Here is a 21564-nt window from a genome sequence, read left to right as displayed (position 1 = left end):
AAATACATCTTTACAAACATTTTCTCACATGGGACATGATTAAAGCATGCGAGTCAATGAAGCCACATCAGTATTGCATCTATCACAAGTGGAGCTCATATTAGGAAAGATACAATCTAGTTTATCTTTAGACATATAAGCTTTATAAACTATTTGAAACTATATTAAAGAATGACGTGCTCAAAGTGAAGAAGTAGTAACTAGTCTAGTAATTCTTCCCCAAGTTTCAGAAGATAATGTTAGTTGAAGTTTCAATTCGCATGTTTGTTGAGTCTTATCCATGGGAACTGATGTCAAATTTAACATGAGTATAAATAGTACCAATTAAACCCTTTCCAAAAGGGATTTAACTGGAACAAAGTGTCAAGTAAATCTGGTTGTTATAATGTTAGATAATTAGATATTATGTATTAAGAAAATTTCTAATCTGTAGATACTCTGTATGCATGTTAAATTATATTAGGTTGAAAGTTGTTCAAAAGGCATCAAACCACCATCAGCAAAAAAATCTACAAACAAGAATATTCCTTTAATCTTCCAAATAAGGAAGGTTTGGTCAAGAGTAGATGGTGTAAAAAAAATTAAGATATATAATATCTTACAAAAGGTAAATCGTGCTTGACAAATCTATTGGAATTCTTTGAGATGGTGACAGGTAAAATAGATGGGGGAGAGCAAGTGGATGTGGTGTACCTGGACTTCCAAAAGGCCTTCGATAAGGTCCTGCATAAACGACTGGCTTCCAAAATCAAGGCTCATGGGATTGGGGGCAAAGTATTGATGTGGATTGAGAACTGGCTGGCAGGTAGAAGACAGAGAGTTGGGATAAATGGCTCATTTTCTGAGTGGTAGGCGGTGACCAGTGGGGTGCCACAGGGATCTGCACTGGGACCCCAGCTGTTCACAATTTACATTAATGATCTGGATGAGGGGATTGGATGTAATATCTCCAAATTTGCAGATGACACTAAGCTAGGAGGGGTTGTGTGCACGGAAGAGGGGGTCAGGAAGCTCCAGTGTGATTTGGTTAAATTGAGGGACTGGGCAGATACATGGCAAATGCACTACAATGTGGATAAATGTGAGGTTATCCACTTTGGTAATACAAACCGGAGGCAGATTACTATTTGAATGGCAATAGATTAAGAGATGGGAAAGTGCAGAGAGACCTAGGGGTACTTGTACACCAGTCTCTGAAGGCGAGCATGCAGGTACAGCAGGCGGTTAAAAAGGCAAATGGTATGTTGGCCTTCATATCAAGAGGGTTTGAGTATAGGAACAAGGATACCTTACTGCAGCTGTACAGGGCCTTGGTGAGACCCCACCTGGAGTATTGTGTGCAGTTTTGGTCACCTTATCTAAGGAAGGATGTTCTTGCAATGGAGGGAGTGCAGAGGCGATTCACCAGGCTGATACCTGGAATGGCAGGAATGACTTATGAGGAAAGATTGCACAAATTGGGATTGTACTCGCTGGAGTTTAGAAGATTGAGAGGGGATCTCATAGAGACCTATAAAATTCTGGCAGGACTGGACAGAATGGATGCAGATGGGATGTTTCCAATGATGGGAAAATCCAGAACCCGGGGCCATGGTTTGAGGATAATAGGCAAACCATTTAGGACCGAGATGAGGAGGAATTACTTTACCCAGTGAGTGGTGAATCTGTGGAATTCATTGCCACAGAGGGCAGTAGAGGCAGGTTCATTAAATATATTTAAGAGGGAATTAGATCTATTTCTTCAGTATAAGAGTATTAAAGGTTACGGAGAGAAGGCGGGGACGGGGTACTGAACTTTAAGATCAGCCATGATCTCGTTGAATGGCGGAGCAGGCTCGAAGGGTCGAATGACCTACTCCTGCTCCTACCTTCTATGTTTAATATTAGCCAAGGCAATATTTCATAGAGGATATATCTTCCTTTCTTTAATGAGTGTTATTTTGTAAGTGGAAGATAAAAAAAAATGTGAACTCATGGACCACTTTAGATTGTAGTTGTTGATGGTAATGACTGGTGTCTCTACTACACTCCGGGCAAGGACACTTGTTTTCTTTAGACTGACAGTAAGTCGGAAGTTCTTGCATGCCTTGGAGAAGCGGTCCATGAGAGTTTGCAGTTGCTGCTTGGTGTGCGAGTTTATAGCAGCATAATTGGCAAAGAGCATATTGTGTAGTAAGATCTTTCGCACCTTTGTACTTGCTCTCAGGTGCACAGGATTGAACAGCCGCCCCCCAGAAATGATGTGCATGTAGGTGCCTTCTGTCGTTATCCCAATTATGTGCTTCAGTAGCAGAGAGAAGAAGATGCAAAATGACATTTGGGCCAACATGCATCTTTGTTTGACTCCACCATCATCATCATGAGCTCCAACAGTGGAGTTTCGGGGACAACTGATCTGGAGGAGAATCTGATAGAGCCCATCGCCACCAACAAGGTCGAATGCCTTGGTCAAGTAGATGAAAACGACATAGAGGGGTTCCTGCACTTCTGGGATTGACAGAGTGAGAAAATCATGCCAACAGTTGACATTCCTACACAAAAACCATATTCAGACACAGGGAAGACCCATTCTGCCAGAGTTTGTAGAAGTGTAAGAGTTACACAAGCAAAGACTTTGCCAACAATACTGAGGAGGGAGATACCCCTGTAGTTGTTGCAGCATCACAAATGCTTTAATGATATAAATAAAGATCTGAATGAAATCATTCAAGAATGGGGACCTGTAAGTGACTAAAAAGAATGCCCTCTGAGGGCAGTTGTCCAATCTCATTTCAAGATGAACAGTGGATGATAATTCAGTCATGCTGAGTGGGCTGTGTGCCACTCAATGGAAAATTAATTCAAAAACAGAAAGGGAAAAGTAGATGATAAGGGTGGTTATTTAGACCACTGGAGAGTTCCTTGCAGCCACTGTTATTCACTTCTCACTGGAATAATTTGCAATTAGAGTCATGTGATTCAGTTTCACAGATTATACATCACTGAGATGGTGGGTTGTAGGGGAAGAGCACTGTGTTCAGGTGCCAGCAAAGAAGAACCTAATGTGACACAGGACCAGAAATCTTGTAGATGGTACTGTGAAGTGACAGAAGGGATGGTCCACGCAGAGTAAAAATCCGAATGCCCTTGAAAGACCCACGATATGGATGAACAAATCATTAAAAGCAGTACGAAAGGTTAGTTAAAGAATTAAAAATGCAAACAGGATACTGGAATTCATTTCTAGGGAAAATATTGAAGTTAAGGAGTGTAATCAGTCTCATGTTTAACATTCTGAATTGGCTTGATCCCCATATCCAATATGATACCTGCCACCCCTTGACTCAGTGCAGGCAAAGCTCTATGCTATTAAGGACACACTCCCAACCCTATAAGAATGCACACATTATCAACAATTTCTCCAGCCCTGTTCCACAGTTCTAGGCCTGGAATGAAGATGGCAAAGAGAAAAAAAACGAGCACATGTGGTGCTCTTTATAGTGCTGGAGGACGGGATGGGTCGGTGAAGGTCAGGTTGTTCACAGGAGGCCAATGACTCAGTACCAGGAAGGTTAATCCTATCACAACAGCCAATGGCTGAAGGCCAAGTACAAGGGGGCTGGAGAGTCCAGCCCAGTAATTTACAGGGAACCAATGGCTCTGTGACTAGGTTAAACTGATTAAAAAGGCTAATGGCCCAAGGCCAAGTCCAAAGGAATTTAAATTGGCCAACAGCAAGGTGTGCATTAATGGGTGGGGCCAAACCTTGATTGACAGATGGCATGACTTCCAACAAGATAATGGCAGTGCTATCACATGACAGCCACGTTTCTTCATAATACAGTCTCATTCTGTAATGCTGCACTGTGTGGACAGTGAGGTGCAACCTACTTAAAATGAAATGACAAGTTCATATACTTGGTAACCTGGCAACTCATTTTCTTCCTTGCATTTTCCTGAATTCAGACTGCTACGATGAGAGAGTATTTGTTCGTGGTTACTGCAGGTCACCATGCCCTCCACATTGGGTCATATGTTACTGCAAGATCTCCTGTAGCAGGATGCTCAACTATGTCTCTTGCAGTTATTTTAAAGCCAGTGATCAGAGATTTGAGAGAGTCTGACGTGATGGAATTCCTCCCAAGCCAGAGCACTTCAGCATGTTCTGAACTAAGTTTGCAAGTCCCTTAAAATTGATCATCAGTTTTCACCAGCTATGTCTGTTGTGTGTGGAGGGAACATGATTTCCCTGCCTGTCTGGAATGTATGTATTGCAGGTGGTCATGTGCCCTCCCTGTATTTGGAAGTCACATCACCTGTTTATCAAAGTTGGACTCCAGGCACCCATTAGCTGACATCCTGCCATTGGCTAATTTAAATTACCTAGGGTCATTATTGGCTAGAAGCACAGATTAGCACTGTATGTAACACCAACATACAGCACATTCTTTTTTTCTGACTCATGGTCCAAACCCTGTAGATCACTCCATGTTAGGTCACTATTGTTGACATAACTGTAAGTGTTGTGGGTAAGATGTGCACTACACCAAAGCTGAGCCATAATACTGCAATAGATCAGTATTTGCAGAAAAATGCACCTCCATTGTTACAGGGAACCGTGTGTGTGTGTGTGTGTGTGTGTGTGTGTGTGTGTGTGTGTGTGTGTGTGTGTGTGTGTGTGTGTGTGTGTGTGTGTGTGTGTGTGTGTGTGTGTGTGCGTGTGTGTGAGAAAGTCCCCGTCTCTACAGTGTGTACACATGTGAGTGAGTGTGTAGAATATAAGCAGCCACTGGTATCAGAGTCCAACCTTGGTCTGATGTAAATGTTTATATTGTTGCTTAAGTGAAATAGTATTTGAGTACCATCGGGCACACAAAACTCAAAACGGTCAACCAGTTTACCTATCTCGGCTGCACCATTTCATCAGATGCAAGGATCAACAATGAGATAGACAACAGACTCGCCAAGGCAAATAGTGCCTTTGGAAGACTACACAAAAGAGTCTGGAAAAACAACCAACTGAAAAACCTCACAAAGATAAGCGTATACAGAGCCGTTGTCATACCCACACTCCTGTTCGGCTCCGAATCATGGGTCCTCTACCGGCATCACCTACGGCTCCTAGAACGCTTCCACCAGCGTTGTCTCCGCTCCATCCTCAACATCCATTGGAGCGCTTTCATCCCTAACGTCGAAGTACTCGAGATGGCAGAGGTCGACAGCATCGAGTCCACGCTGCTGAAGATCCAGCTGCGCTGGATGGGTCACGTCTCCAGAATGGAGGACCATCGCCTTCCCAAGATCGTGTTATATGGCGAGCTCTCCACTGGCCACCGTGACAGAGGTGCACCAAAGAAAAGGTACAAGGACTGCCTAAAGAAATCTCTTGGTGCCTGCCACATTGACCACCGCCAGTGGGCTGATATCGCCTCAAACCGTGCATCTTGGCGCCTCACAGTTTGGCGGGCAGCAACCTCCTTTGAAGAAGACCGCAGAGCCCACCTCACTGACAAAAGGCAAAGGAGGAAAAACCCAACACCCAACCCCAACCAACCAATTTTCCCCTGCAGCCGCTGCAACCGTGTCTGCCTGTCCCGCATCGGACTTGTCAGCCACAAACGAGCCTGCAGCTGACGTGGACTTTTACCCCCTCCATAAATCTTCGTCCGCGAAGCCAAGCCAAAAAAAAAGATTTGAGTACCATTTAACTTTCTCCCCTTTGTCTCTTGTGTGTAATGAAAATTACGTGTGATTATAACACAAGTCCAGATTTGTCTCTCTGTGAACCCGCTGAACTTGATATTCCCATACCCACCCCTCCCTTTGTCTCACTCTAGTGTATGTGTGGCTTTGGACTTGATATCACAGCTCGAGTCTCAGATTATATTCCTCTTGGCCTAGCACTAGAGCTTCAAGAAATTGTTTCAATTATCCCCAAGTGGAATTTTATAATAGTATCAATGCCATAGACTTCAAGTTCATCACAGTGAATGTTGTCAGGTGTAGAGAAGTATCATAATACCTTAACATGCTGAGATTGTAGAAATACTGAGAGGAATCAAATATTTGACTGAGGTTTATAAGATGTGTCAATTACCAATGAAATTGCTCTAACTATTTTTGTATTCATACAACATTCAAATACAGAACATTTAAGATAACGATTAAGTATTATATTGGTAAAATTTTCCAAATATTTAAATCATTGTTTAAAAAATTAATACAGTAAAATCCCTGTTATCCGGAATTTAAGCAACCAGCAGCCTCAATCAATCAGCAAAAAAATTTGAGGAAAATATATACTAGATAAAAAATATGAAGTTTAAAATTGCATGCTTCACCATTAGTTCAACTGTCAAGCAACACACAATCTTGAGAAACCAGAAAATTCTCTTATCCATCATCTACCATTCCCCAGAGGTGCCAGATAGCAGGGGTTTTACTTTATAAAAATCAATAGTTGTGTAATGGATTTCAGGATAATCACGTTATTCTGAAATCCACTGTTGACAACGCGAGCTCATAGAGGCGACAATTCCCCATGGAAAATAGAACATATACTGATTTTGATCGAGGAGCAACAAGGGTCAATTTGCACCCTTCTTCACTTCAAAAGTTGGCATTGAGCTTATGGGGTTTGTACTCAGAAGAATTGTTATCTGAGCGTCAATGTTTTATGCAAATATTTGAGAGTGCAGAACACATCAAATATGGCATGAAGACTGCTTACACCCTGAATACTGCATCTGGTTCCTAGGATGTGGCCTTCTCCACATTGGAAACCAAATGAAGGCACATACACTCTGTCTGCAATGACCATCTTGAGCTTTAATTTTAGCTCTCCTTCCCACCAACACCAACTTGTCTGTCCTCGGGGTCTTCTCCATTGCTGCAGACATTGGAAGAACAAGATCTACCCACTTGTGCTCCTCCTACCCCCACTCCCACTTTTATTTTGGCTTTAATCTGATTTCTGCTATTCCCAATGAAGGGTTTTCACACCAAAATGTTGCCAGTCTATTGCTTTCCATGGATGCTGCCTGACCTACTAAGTTCCTCCATAACTTTGCAAGTCAATCTTATGTTCCACTTGAGTAGGTGACAACCCAATGTCATAATCAGTGAATTTTCCCATTTCAGGTGACCCACACCTCCAGTATCCTCCTGATCAGCCAGGTTACTTCTCTATTTGTTTACCCCCTCCCCACATCTCCAACCTGCTTCTCCTGCTAGCTTCTGTCACATCCCTTCCTCGTTTTGTTATGTGCTGCCACTTCTTCCTTCTCAATCCTAATGCAGGGTCTCAAGCAGAAATATCAACAAAGACTCTTTGCCTCCACTGATGCTGTTCAACCCAATGAAATCTTCTAGTGTTCTGTTTTTCGTTACATAAAATTTGTTGTATCTGAACGCATTGCATTCTAGCATTACCAGCTGATAAAACTTCAATTTGGTTTCCAATGATAGGGATCTGAATATTTTTCATGAATGTTTAGATGCTTGACCACAACTGGATTTCCACTCCTGTTCTACCATGCAAGCAGAAGGTGGTAGGAAACATCTGATTAGATAGGTCTCATATATGACTGGCTCTCTTGAAGGCATGACCAGTGGGCAGGAATGTAACAAGTTTCTCTCAAAACAAGTGTACATGAGGAAGGAATGGAGTGATTTTATTCCTGCACTAGTATTCCAAAAGCTCACAGAATCTGAAATCAGATTCTGCCTTGAAAATTTGAAATTAGTTCAGCGAAGATAAAACTGTAAAAGCTGGACTCTTGCTGACATCCTGGAGGAAGTGCCATTACTATACCAGATGACCATGTAAGTTTGTGACGAGGCCTCCCACCATCTTATCAGTGCTGCTAGGAATACCAGTTCATTTCCCCAGAACATACTGGCAGCATGGTGGGTGTGGAGGTGAATGTAACACCTTTACAGCATCAGCGATCAGGTCTGGACCCAGGTACGAATCCTGCACCGTCTTCAAGGAGTATGTACATTTTCCCCATGTCTGCATGGGTTTTCTCCGGGGGCTTCGGTTTCCTCTCACCCTTCAAAAGCGTATCGGGGTGTAGGTTAATGGGATGTAAATTGGGTGGCACAGACTCATGTCAGAAAGATAGCAGAACTGAAGACCCATCTGAACCAGTTGTAGGATTGTCTTGAGATTTAAGACTAAAATATAGAGTCAGCTCCAACATTTTTCATTCTATATTAGCATGCAGGTACAACAAGGAATTAGGAAGGTGAAAGCAACATTAGCTTTTATTGCAAGGAGCATAGGGTATTAAACCTAGGATGCTTTGATGCAACTTTACAGGGCACAGGTGTAACTGTACCTGGGGTACTATAGAGATTTTTGCTTTTTATATTTAAGGAAGGATCTGCTTTTGTTGGAGAAAGTACAGAATGGGTTCACTCAATTGATTCCTGGAAGAAATGAACATGTGGAGGTTGATTAGGTTGGCCCTATATAGGGTGGATGCTGGGAGGATGTTTCTCCTAGTGGGGACAGTGTCACTCCGAAGAAAGGGCTTCCCATTTATGAGAGAGATGAAGAAAAATTTCTACTCTCAAAAATATTGTGAATCTGTAGAATTCTCTACCCAAGAGATCTGTGGAGATGGAGTCATTAGATCTATCCAAGGTGGTGACTGTGATACAGTTGAACAAAAAGGGCAATGGGGAGAAAGCAAGCAAATGGTATTGAGTACAGGAAAGGATCAGACATGATCTTACTAGATGCTGGAGAAGCCATAATGGGGCCTAGCATTTCTTTTTATTAAGTTCTACAGTCAGCAAAATGAAAAACAGAATAAAACATTAATAATGGGTACATAAATTGGGGAGAAATACTTGTAGGGAACATTTAATAAATTTTATAAGAATGTAGCCTGGAGTTGAACTGATTAGTAGGCTTGGTGGGGGCGGGTGGAGTTTTGACTACTGATATAACTGGAGAGATCAAGCATGCCAAGGAAATTATTTCAGTTTGTGAAGCTGGGTGAGTGTTTCGTTTCATCTCCTCCCTCCCACCCTATTTCTGTTCATCTTTTAATCAAATACATCTCTAACGTCTTTCAGTTTAGCTGAATAGTCATTATTTGAAAGGTTAACTCTTATGTCTACCCACAGATATTGCTTGAACTACCAAGAGTATTGATTTGTTTTCTTCAGTTTTCTAAATTGTCAGATCTTTTCCTTCAACCATTTATTCATTCACATAATTATATGAGGCTTTTAATTCCACTGCATATCCATGGCTCATCTCATTCAGTGACGCAGCCTTGACTTGTTTGTTCAGAGGATGTACCATCTATTGTTCTGGCTACTTGGGATCAGGCCTGAATGGTAGGTGTCAAGTGCTTAACTTAAACAAAAGGAAAATATAGCTGCTCCTCAACTTAAGATGGGGTCACGTTCTGGCAAACCCATTGCAAGTTGAAAAAGAATACAGCACCTAACATTTTTTATAATTAAATTTTAAATACCTTTATTCCACACTGAAACAAACTATTAACATACACAGTGGAAAGCACACTGGGCATGAAGAATGTTTGAAACATTGAACTAAAATTAATTGCTGGATGGTGAGGATGCTAAAGCGACAGGGTCATCAATTTCACTCTGTTCTGATGATACTCAGTAACAGCTCATAGTGCACTTTGTTCACATGATCACTAGAGACTGCAAGCATCATTGAGTCAGCATCACAAGACAGTATGCTGTATGACACTCTCATGCGATTCGCCCAACATCGCGAGGGAGTAGTGTACCGCATATTGCAAGCATGGGAATAGATTGTGTTACAGAATCCTGTGGTGTGAATTGGCCTATGTGTTGAAAAGTGAGTTTGCCTTAGAGAGCCAAGGTGAAGGTGGACTGCTGAGAGAGTGGGAGACAGACTGAGCATGTGCAGAAAATGATCTAAGAATTTCTGGACTTGGATGATAAACCAAGTTTATCATCCAACCAAGTTGGATGGTGCTGTGGAGTGGAAGGCAGCCCAGAGCATGAGTCATTGTCTGTAGGACAGTTTAGAATGTTGGGATTTCAAAAAGGGATGAACATTCCAAAGGCAGCCAGAAGGATCTGGACCAAACCAGTTGTTCCTCTCTCTGTAAGCAAGACAAGAAGACAACTTTGAATTTTGTGCTCTCTCTCTCTCTCTCTCTCTCAAAGATCTTTTGGCTTCAGTTTACCAAACAAACTGAGTTTTGTTTATGATCTTTGCTTTGGTTGAGATCGAAGTTTTGTGTGTTTTGTGTTTGCTTTGTGACTAAGTTGTTTTTGTGAGCTGGTTGGAAATATAACTTAGACTTTAATTACATATGTTATATTTAGGCTGAGGAATTTATTAGTTTTACACTGTTATAGAAATTTGCATAGTAACCAGTGGGCATTATTATAAAGGGGGGGGGGGATTTTTAATTAAAGTTTGAAGGTGAATTTTTTGTTAATAAAGTAATTGTTCATCTTTACCCCTGTGTGATATGCCTCCTTTGTGGTTGCTGGTTTGATCTTGTAACAATTGGAATTCAAAATTGTAAATACGGATTTAAACCATTGTAACTGAAAAATTGTAAGTTGGACTCTCGAGAATGGGGAGCTCCTATAACAAGTTACAAAACAATCTCATTTAAAAAATCATTTTATTTCAACAAATTAAGTCATATATAGAAAATTGGCATTTACAGTATTTATTGTTTCCATATTCAAAAAGTTTCTAGTTTGCTCTGCAGAAGCAGATTGGAAAGTTGAGTTACATTTCACACTTCCCGATTCAGCATTGCAATTTGACCGCATGCAATGGCAAATCTACGTGTAAGACAGACCAATCAGAAATGTAAATACGAACCCAATATTTCAAAGGATTTTCTGTTAAATCCACAGCAAATCCACAGGACTCCTAAAGTCCAGCATGTCATAAAATCAGACCATAATAAAAACAAAGTTAAATAAACCCACAAGTCAGTAAAGTTCAAAATGAATAAAACTGACCACAAAATATTTAAATCTTTACTGAAGTAAGAGATGGGAAGTGGTGTTATGTTTTCCAGTCAGGCAAAACTTAAATGAGCAAATATTTGATTGTATGGTCAATGTAAAGCATTAAATGAAATGTTAATACTGATCAGTGACTTCTGAGAACCATTCTAACAGTATTTAACTATACAGTATATATGGCTTTGGTGTTACAGTGCCCATTCTAATTTAAGCCAATCTACATTCTTTCCAATAATTAGTTTGGAATTGTTCAAATCCCAAATTTAATCCAGTTTACAGAACATTTTAAAATGATCCCAGCAAAATTCACTACCAAGTATTGACACCTTGCTGATCTAAACCTGTTAAATTAACAGTAACTCAGAAACCATATGCTGCATACATTCTGAAACATATCAATGAAAGCTAATCCTTTACATACGGCATAGAATAAAATATCAGAGGAATCCATAATTGAATCGAAAAACAATACTGATCTACTGTTTGGGATTCTGATCTGATAAAAGGAATCTCAAAAAGGAAACAAAAATTAGATCTTGCCAATAGAAGGATAAGCAGCAGGAGGGAACATAATATAAGGAAAAAAAAATTGTGAAAATGCAAGCCATTTTTCCTTAGCTTAAAATGCTTTTCTCAAAATAAAGCAATAGTTAGAGTTAAAAAGATTGATTCTGAGAAATAAATTCACCCATGTGTTTGTAGGTACATTTATTAATGCATGCTGTGCAGAATATACATATTTTCAGGATATTTGTGAGTTTTAGAAAAACACTGTCTCGGTAGCAGCAACCTACACTGAATATTTGTTCAAGCTGTGCCAGCTCTGGCTTCTGTGTAAAGTTTGCATTGCATTTTCTGAAGTTGCTTTTAGAAAATGGCATTCAAACTTTTTGAGGGGGTTGGATGTCTTCCTGGTTAGGAGATGACCCAAGAGTGATTAACATACTGGACTTGGGAACATGCATGCTGGATTCAGGCCTCCTGATCCTTGATGCAGGGTTGAACTGGAAGGGGGCTGACATCTCAATACCACAAGCTGTTTGAAGATTTTTGTTTCTGCATAATTCTTCCCTCTGTTGCTTTAGGACTGCCCATAGCTGAAGTCCAAGTGTGCTTGCCTTGGCCTCTCTAAGGTTAGCTCCCCAAGGCCATTCTGCTGTCCATTGAATATTGAATGTTGACTCCTAAAACCTGGAAAATAACTTGGATTGTGTTTCTTTTGTGACTTTCATGAATCTTTCAACATTCACTGGCATATTAATACCATTAAATGACTGGAAAGTGGGAGTCAGGATTGTGAAAGATCCCCAGTTCCACACCAGGAACCCCAGAAACTGGTGCATTGGACTAGAAAACCATGGCCAGTAAAGCCTGTTTGTTTACTTAATTCATAAGAGAAGTTAATAGGCAGCACTCCAGAAACGAGGTGCAACTAAAGAGGAAATAAATCTTATTAATTAAACAAACAGAATTTCAAATTTGATTTTTGGACATCTCTGCTCAGTGATTAAAACATTTATTCAAAAATAACTTTGACATAGCCAAAATGATTCAATGAAAGTGGTTAGAAACCAATCAGGTTAGAATCAACAATTTTGTCACCAATTTAATTTCAGTTCTATTATAATAATTTAAACTGATTATACCTGACCCATTAGCCAGTGTTTATTTGGCAATCAGTTATAAATGAGAAGGCAACCACTTATTAAGATCTATAAATTTCCCCAAAGACTCATTTTGCATGAGTGGCTCTCTTAAATACTACCTGCATTTGGTTTTCTCCCAATAAAATATTTTAACGTGATTGAAATATGGTTGTGGGTTCTGATATACAAGAGCAACTCAATTAAGCAAACTCCCACCTTCTGCTGCTGCTTGAATCTAGATTTGAATGCATTATTGATTAAATTAAACTCCATCAATAACAATACATTTTTTTTGTCATTTAATTGTTACCTCTATTGCATCAAGGAAACAATTTCTCATTATGAAAACTACATTTATAGCAAAAATGATCTTTAAGTCAGTGATAAAGCAAACTGAACATGTTGATGCTTCAGACTGTCATTACATATAATACACATTTGCAATGAAAAACCAGTTGCATAATAAAGTGCCATTGATGTATTGAATTTATTTCCTGGCATTATCATCTGACAGGAGAGCTAAATTTAAAATAACTCATTACTTGAGGGTGTTTTTCTTTGAAAAGCTTTTCATACAGTCAGAACCAATCTATAAATTTAAACTGTATGCTTTGATAAAAGATAAAAATTAGTTTACAACTTGCAAACAACCAGTCACTTAGACAAACTCACAGTTGAGCAAAAGCATCCTTGGACCCTGATATTTCATACCTGGTTTGTTCATTTTGGATTTGTAAAGTATGAATTTTTAAGTTGCATTTCCAGGGTGTAGATAATTTTCTAGGATGTAACTGATGTAGAAGCTGAAGAAATTGTGAGTATAGGGCCACAAGACATCCCTGTTGGTCCCATCCATTGCATTTACTTGGATCACAAAGCAAGAAGTACTGTATATTTTATATTCTAAGAATCGTAATTGCTATGTTAAAATATTATGTTTTTTGATATTATAGGTTTGTGGTTCATTAGTGTACTAAGTTGTGATCCAGGCAATATTTTCATATAATGTTGTTCATCAGGAGAAATAGTTTAATCCAACTTAGAATTTAGCTGTTACGAATCGACCATCAGCACCTGTTAACCTTCCTTTTTCAAACTAATGTGATGTATAATTGCAGATAGATAACACTGTGCATGATGAGAATTCTTTGACCCACCTGCCTTGTCTGCAACTATATTTAATTGATGCACACTAATTCTTTCCGTTCTCATTAAACACACTTTTGACCAAAGTACAAATGCCAGATATGAAAATAATTAAAATGTAAGATGCAACAATTAGACACAGAGCCAAAAAGAAAACTAATTTGTATTCAGCTGAACTCCCCAATCACCTCACAAGCTTTAAATAGAAAATGTACATTCTTTAAACAATAAATTTGCAATGTGCTGTTCATTACTAAAATCATTAAAGATTAGGCACGATTGTCAGAGATTTCAGTCTGAGTAGACAAAATAAAACAATAATAAAATTGGGAACAAAAGTGTATCTCGCACCAATCTTTTAGACTGCACAACCATCATTGCTGTTTGGTCCCCAGAACGTTGAATGGTCTTGTTGCCTTTATTGTTCTGTTTTACAGAATCATCAAGAGTTATTTGAGGTTTCTATAATAAAGAAATCCCACAGGCATCTAAGCACAACAGTTCAGCAGGCCACTATAATCGTTCAATCTCCCGGTACTTCTTGCGCAGGATGGAGACTTGATCTTTGAAAAGAATGGGATCCAGCCTCATGTGTGAGTGAATGAGAGGCATGAAGCCAAACCAGCTGGCAAAAGTGTTCATGCAGGTCTGGCGCTGTGCAAAGTGATCTGGATCAGCCCAGCGGGAAGTCTTTGATCCCTGTGGAGAAAGTGAAAATTTTAAAATGAAAAATAACAGCAACTGTAAACACAGATATGTAAAAAGCTTGTATCTAAAATGGTTCCCCATATATTCTGGAGAATTCCCAAAGGGACAGGGAGATTTAAAATGGTTTTATGCAGGACATTTCACACCTTTTAAATGTGCAATAAAAAAATACAAGATGAATTGCTGTGCATAAATAATCCAGGATGAGTTGTACTATATAAATGAGAAAATGTGATCTCCAAGCAGTTACCTTGGTAACTAAAAAGTTTGTACATTGTGCAGAGCAAGGCTAGCTTATTATACCACTCTCTTCTTATGCTTTCCAGAAATTATTTTCAATTTCAAAATGAGTACCGTGTGGAGATTTCTCATTGAGTGGATTATCTTCACCATCGAATTAAACCAGAACATGAGCTAAATGTTCTAAATATTATTTTCAGTGCGCTATGGATCTCAGTGGAGAACATTAATTTTTAAGAAGAAATTATCTTTATGATCTGGTGATTGGTTATAAGAACATAATTATGACTAGTCACAACCTTTTTTTAACATATCAATATTAAAGCAAATATAAACATTTAATATGGTTGATTTTTACTGCTTTTGTAATTTGGAGGCATTTAGGGATTGGTTATCAATGCTGCAAATTGTGAAATGTAACCACATCTAATGAAAGAATGCAAAGTAAGTTGAATATAATCTGTGAACATTGAATTCTTTAAGCCTATGCTTAAGCATTGTTTTATTTATTTATTTCTTACAAATGCACAGCACATAAATACTGTTATATTCAGTTCTTAAACTGTGGGTGATGGTCTGAATACTTCGATGAGCTGCTGACGGCACATTGCTTTGGAGATCCACAGCTAATAGTATTGGTGCATGATATTCCGTAGGAACCTCTCAGATTTTCACACAAGTACTATCAAGAACAACACAGGACAGCTCTACATGAAGAAGATATTCCTGCAGTATTGCTGTTCAAAAAGTAACATATATTTCCTATGAACCATGTCGAACGTGTTTATCAGACACAAAGCTCTGGATTGAAGACCCCTTCCAAAAGCATATTAACAAGAATCTAATATGACACTTCAGAGCAATACTGAGGAGTGCTGCCCATATGAGTCTCTGGTAGTTCTCACAGATGGACATAGAAGGTGCCCTTTCTTAATTTTTCTCCAGGTTTCCACATGTGCGCAACAGCAATGCTATACCCTTATCTTATTTACTTTGCTCTTCCAGCCTATTAATCTCAGGGTTACTGAAATCTCTCTTAAATATTATTCCATGAATTTATATTTGCCCTAATCTGTTCACCTATTTTTTCTCTCCCATTAAATTACCTCAATTAGTTAAAATGATTATTTGTTATTGTTTATCTCTGCATGTATTCTGCTTTTCTTTTACTTCTTACTATATGATCCTTAACATGATCAGCCACTCCATTTCATTCTCTGCATTTTGTCCATTTGTGAATGTCCAGAATTCTTAATGCTCAGTTGATTTTTCTCTAGCTTGTTTTAGTAATTCCTAAATCTACTGGGTCACAATAATTTATTGCCAACGGTTCTTCCTTATTATGATTATAGACCAAAAGCAAAGGATGGTATTAATGGTGGCTTTACTTGTAACTTGCTTGGTGCCTGAAGCTCACAAGGATTTGATGGTATTCTACAAAAGATGAATACAGTTGTGCACTTTCCAAGCTGGTAAACAGTGCCAGTACTGTGCAGGATTGTTTTGGAAATCAACACTAGATTTACAGTGAAATGCTCTTGAAAAACATGATAAAATGTATTATACACATAGGCAAAGTCACTTTGGCAATGTTTCAGAACCTATTAATTTCTTTTGATTTGCTCAGGACACATAGAGGACCACATTTCAATCTGAAATCTCCAGTTAGACTGCCTTGGTATGCCTCCTCAGTTGAAGATGCCCCCACAGACTGTTCAACCAACGATTTCTCGCACCTAGGCCTCCAAGGATCCATTTTCTTAATCAGGAAAGGGAACTTCAAGGCAATCAAAGTTGCAGTGTTTCAGTAATATATGTTCTGTGATACTCATTGCTTTGGTTGGCAATAAAAATGAAAAACATAGCAAAGTCTTCCACATGATTTTCTTTGTTCACAATAGTGTGTGGAAGAATTCGTACCTGCTGATATCCAATCCTGTCAAAACATCTGCATCAAATAGCATGAATTAAAAATTACCAAATGTAATCCTCTATCACAATACAAATATCTCAAAGATTGCACCATTCCAAAGAAGCTGATTGCTAATACAACAAGGAGATTTCAGAAACTGTAATATTATAATTATTACATGGTTACTGGCCCTCATAAACAATGAGGTTTTGAATGTGATATTAGACTTAAGACATTGGAGCAGAAATAGGCTAATCCTCTATTCAATCTATTAATTCCTGAAAGATCATTTCCAATACCTCCATAATCTCCACAGCTACTTCTGTCAGAACCTGTAAGTGCAATCCACTGATCTAGGAGACTATTTACCCTTAGACTATTCAGCTTTCTGAGCAACTTCTCCCTTGTGATAGTAATTACACTCAATTCCTTTCCTAATACCCTTGGGCATCTGGCGCGCTGCTAATGTCCTCCACAGTGAAGACTGATGCAAAATACTTAGTCCCTCTGCCATCTCCCATTATCATTTTCTGGTGGCCCTATATCTATTCTCAGTTCTCCTTTACTCCTTATATTCTTGAAGAAACTTTTTGTATCATCTTTGATAATATTTATGAGCTTACTTTCATACTTCATCTTTTCCCTCCATATGAGTTTTTAGTTGCCTTTTGCAAGTTTTTAAAAAATTTCCCAAACCTCTATCTTCCCACTAATTCTTTGCTTCCTTGTATGCCTTCTCTTTTGCTTTTACGATAGCTTTGTCTTCCCTTGTCAGCCATAAATGAACGTTTTTCCATTCATATATTTCCTTTTTTGATATGCTGCTCTGCCGTCCTCCCTACTAGGGCCCCATTCCAATCCACTTTGACCAGTTCCTCTCTCATGCCAGCGTAATTTCCTTTACTCCTCTGAAATACCAACACATTTTGATTTTAGTTTCTCCTTGTTAAATTTCAAATTGAACTCACTCATATTGTGATCATTGTCCCATAAGAAGTTTCTTTACCCTAAACACTCTCATCACTTCCATTGCATTATACAACACCCAATGCATTACAGCTGATCCCCTAGTGGGCTGATCAACAAGCTGCTCTAAAAAGTAATTCATAGGCTTTTTACAAATTCTATCTTGAGAGTCAGTCCCAACCTGGCTTTCCCAATCTGTTTGCATGTTAAAATTCCCCATGACTACCATAAGATAGTCACCCTGACATATCTTTTCTAGGTGCTGTGCATTTTGTTGTTCAGCTATTATTTGAAGGTCCATATATACTTTTATCCTTGCCATTTCTTGACTCAACCCACAATGATTCTATATGTTCTGATCATATTTCACCTTTCTCCTTATGATTTAATGTTATTCATTACCAATAGAGCCATGCCAGCCTCTCTACTTACCTGCCTATCCTTTTGATACACTGCAGATCCATTCAGCTCCCAATGACATCCACCCTTTAGCCACAACTCTGTGATGGCCACATCATCATACCTGCCAATCTGTAGCTGTACTTCAAGGTCATCCACTTCATTTCTTAGGCTGTGTGCATTTAAATATAAAGGTGTCAGTCCTGTATCTATTACCTTTTTGACTCTGTCCTTGTGGCATTGCAAGTCATCCCACTGGCTGCAATTTTGCCCTATCATCCTGTCCTTACACACATACTCCCTACCACCTCTCCCTACTTGTGTGCCAACTGCCTCTTCCTGTCTCTTCACTTTGGTTCTCACCCCCTGCATATCTAGTTTAAATCACACTCCCCCACCCCCCACCCCACCCCCCCCCACTCCCCACAACATTAGCAAACCTCCTGCCAGGATATTGGATTCCCTCCAGTTCAGGTGCAAGCTATCCATATTTTCCTTTCTCCTATTCTCCTTGGAGAAAATTGTGTCCAGTAATATCACCTTCAACTGATTATCACCAGAATTTTGCAAAAGTATTCCAGTATTCCAGAGGAGTGGGAGGAGAATCAGAACATTTTGATCCTCTCATAAACTGTTGCTCAGAGTAGACAATCTCCTTGCAAGACACAAAATGTGCTGGATAAACTCAACAGGTCACACAGCATCCAGGGTAACCAACGTTTCGGGCTTCAACTCTTTGTCAGCTATTACTCTACTTCCTATAGATGCTGTGTGTCCTGCTGAGTTTTCTCAGCACATGTGGGTATTACACTCAACCCAGCATCTGCTTACTTTCTTGTTTACCTCTTAACAGTCTCATTCCTGTGTGATGATCAGGACCCCTGACTAATATTACCAATCTCTACTCTGGATTGAACAGATTGTTGTCCTTTCCACTACACTTGAAAAGAATAACTCGCAGTACCAACTGGCAGGTTTCCATGGCTGAGACCACATTCTTGCACTTAGACTGAGAAGGAACAGAAACATAATACATGATGCACCAATAACTCTGGTCATTCTTCCCTTGGACCAGATGCTTTGGGTGACGTTTAAATTACAATGTGATTTTCCTCTGTGAGTGACTTTTTTCTTGTCTGCTCTTGAAACCATTCTCTCTCATTTTTGTTAGAGATGCTGAACAAAGGAAAAATATATCCCTTATCAACATACAACAAAAAATGAAGGTGTTTATGTGACTTACTGTACATGGAGTCACTGGAACATTCTGAGTCTAAATTTTTGATGACATTATAACATAATCTTCACTGCTCCATCTTACCATAAACAAACAGTTCCAAAGTTTTTTTTATTTTTCTGCCAGATACTGAGCTTCTTAGTTTGAAATTTCTTGTGATCTTGATCCTTTGTTGATTATTTATGGCATAGTTTATGAAATTTCTCAAGATGATTCAAACATAGATAATTGTACTTTCCATCATAAATCAAATCATATTTGGCAATGATTTGAACAGAGGCAAAGGTAAAATTAATGGTTCTAGTCAGGCAATAAATATATACAGGATAGAAACAAGATGAAAACCTAATCGCTTGAACTATCTATCTTCAGACTGAATTAATAAGACTTAGTTGCTTTGAAAGTGTCTCTAAGTATTTTTTCTCCTCAGAAACTATATATACTTCTAAATTCTTTACTGATATTGTTATTAGGTCAATGGTAGTATCTTGAGAACTGTCAGTATTACAGTATTACAATGCTTTTGTAGGTAGACAAATCTCCTGGACTTGATCAGATATTTCCAAAGACACAGTGGGAACATAGAGGAAATTCAGGTGCTCTGGCTGAGATTTATTAAGTACAGATGAGGTGTACTTCATTCAGTACAGATGAGGTGCCAGAAGACTGGAGGATAGCAAATGTTGAGCCTCTATTCAAGAAGAGCTGCAGGGAATAGCCTGGGAACTACAGGCCAGTGAGCCTAACATTTGTGGTTGCTAAATTATTACAGAGTATTGTGAGGGAGAAGATAGACATGAGTTTAGATGAAGGGCTGATTAGGGATAGTCAGCTTGGTTTTGTAAGTAGGAGGTCATGCCTCACAAATCAGATTGAATTCTATGTAGCAGTGACCAAAAAGATTGACGAGGCCAGAGCTGTGAACATTGCATATACGTACATCATGCTGGAGAAGCTCATCAGGTCAGTGTCCTTTATGACACTGTTTGACCTGATGAGTTTCTCCAAGGTGTCTGCAGATTTTCGTGTTTTACAATTGCATATATGGATTCCAGCAAGGCATTTGATAAGATTCCGCACAATAGGCTGCTCTGGAAGGTTAGGTTGCATGGGATCCAAGGTGAAATAGCTGAATGGATAGAAAATTGACTTAATCAAAGAAAGTAGAGAGTGATAGTGGAAGGTTAATTTTCAGACTGGAGGTCTATGACTAGTGGTGTGCAACAAGGTTCAGTGCTGGGCCCATTGTTGTTTGTCAACTAAATCAATGATTTAGATCAAAATGTACATAGCAGGATTAGCAAGTTTGCAGATTAATAATTTAGTATCTGGTATTGTAGGTAGTGAAGACAGTTACCAAAAATTGCAGCAGGATTTTGATTGGTTGGGCAGGTGGACAGAGAAATGGTTGATGGAATTTAATACAGAGAGGTGTGAGGTATTACATTTTGTGAAGTTTAACATGGGTAAGACCTACACAATGAATAGTCTGGATCTGGGGACTATTGTAGAGTAGAGGGATCTAGGAATAAAGGTGCATTGTATCTTGAAAGTGGAGTCACAAGTAGATAGGGTGGTCAAAAAGGCTTTTGATACATTGGCCTTCATCAGTGAAAGTATTGTCTACAAGTTGGGAGGTCACGTTACAGTTGTGGGTGAGGCCCCATTTGGAGTATTGCATTCAAATTTAGTTACCATGGTATAGGAATTATATTGTCAAGCTGAAGAAGGTACAGAGATTTATGAGGAAGTTTCTAGAACTCGGGGCTCTGAGCTATAAAGAGAGCTCAGGCTTTATTTCTTGGAGCACAGGAGGACGAGGGGTGATCTCATAGAGGTGTACAAAATCAAGAGTGGAATAGATCGGGTGAACACGGATGCCTTTTGACTAGTGCAGACGAAATCAGTAGCCCCCCTTATCTTAAACTGGAATGATTTAATAGAAACCATTTTTAACATAGAAGTTGGTGAGTGTAAGGAGTAAGGTGCCAGAGGAGGTGGCTGGGGCCGGTACTAATTCTGTTTAAGAAATAATTGAACTGATACATGGTTAGGATAGGTTAAGAGAGACGTCAGCCAATTGCAGACAGGTGGCACTAGAGTGGGTGGAACAGTGTAGTTGGGGTGGGCAAGTTGGGCTGAAAGACCAACACTCTATGACCCAAACAAGCCTTGCCATGAAAAATGTCTCTTTAAAGGTAAAAGTGTAAGGCTACACAATTGCTTACAAAATAAATTACAACATATGATTCATGTTTATCATCCTGAAAAATAATTATATTATCTTCATGATCAACTGAAACATATGCTAATCAGACCTT

General features: G+C 39.1%; 1 protein-coding gene across 1 annotated transcript in view; it reads right to left on the bottom strand.

Moving 5' to 3' along the window:
* Positions 1 to 10615: 10615 nt before the first annotated feature.
* The window catches only part of LOC138736682 (exostosin-1-like), a 441690-nt gene continuing 430741 nt past the window's right edge, over positions 10616 to 21564 (bottom strand). Inside the window, exon 12 of the mRNA XM_069886574.1 lies at positions 10616 to 14480. Coding sequence (XP_069742675.1) covers positions 14295 to 14480 — 186 coding nt within the window. The 3' untranslated portion in view covers positions 10616 to 14294. The remainder of the gene's footprint in view (positions 14481 to 21564) is intronic.

The sequence above is a fragment of the Narcine bancroftii genome, chromosome 6 (assembly GCF_036971445.1).
Source record: "Narcine bancroftii isolate sNarBan1 chromosome 6, sNarBan1.hap1, whole genome shotgun sequence".
Classification (NCBI taxonomy): Eukaryota; Metazoa; Chordata; class Chondrichthyes; order Torpediniformes; family Narcinidae; genus Narcine; species Narcine bancroftii.
Note: the sequence above shows the minus strand (reverse complement) of the source record. Positions and strands in the feature narration are given on the sequence as shown.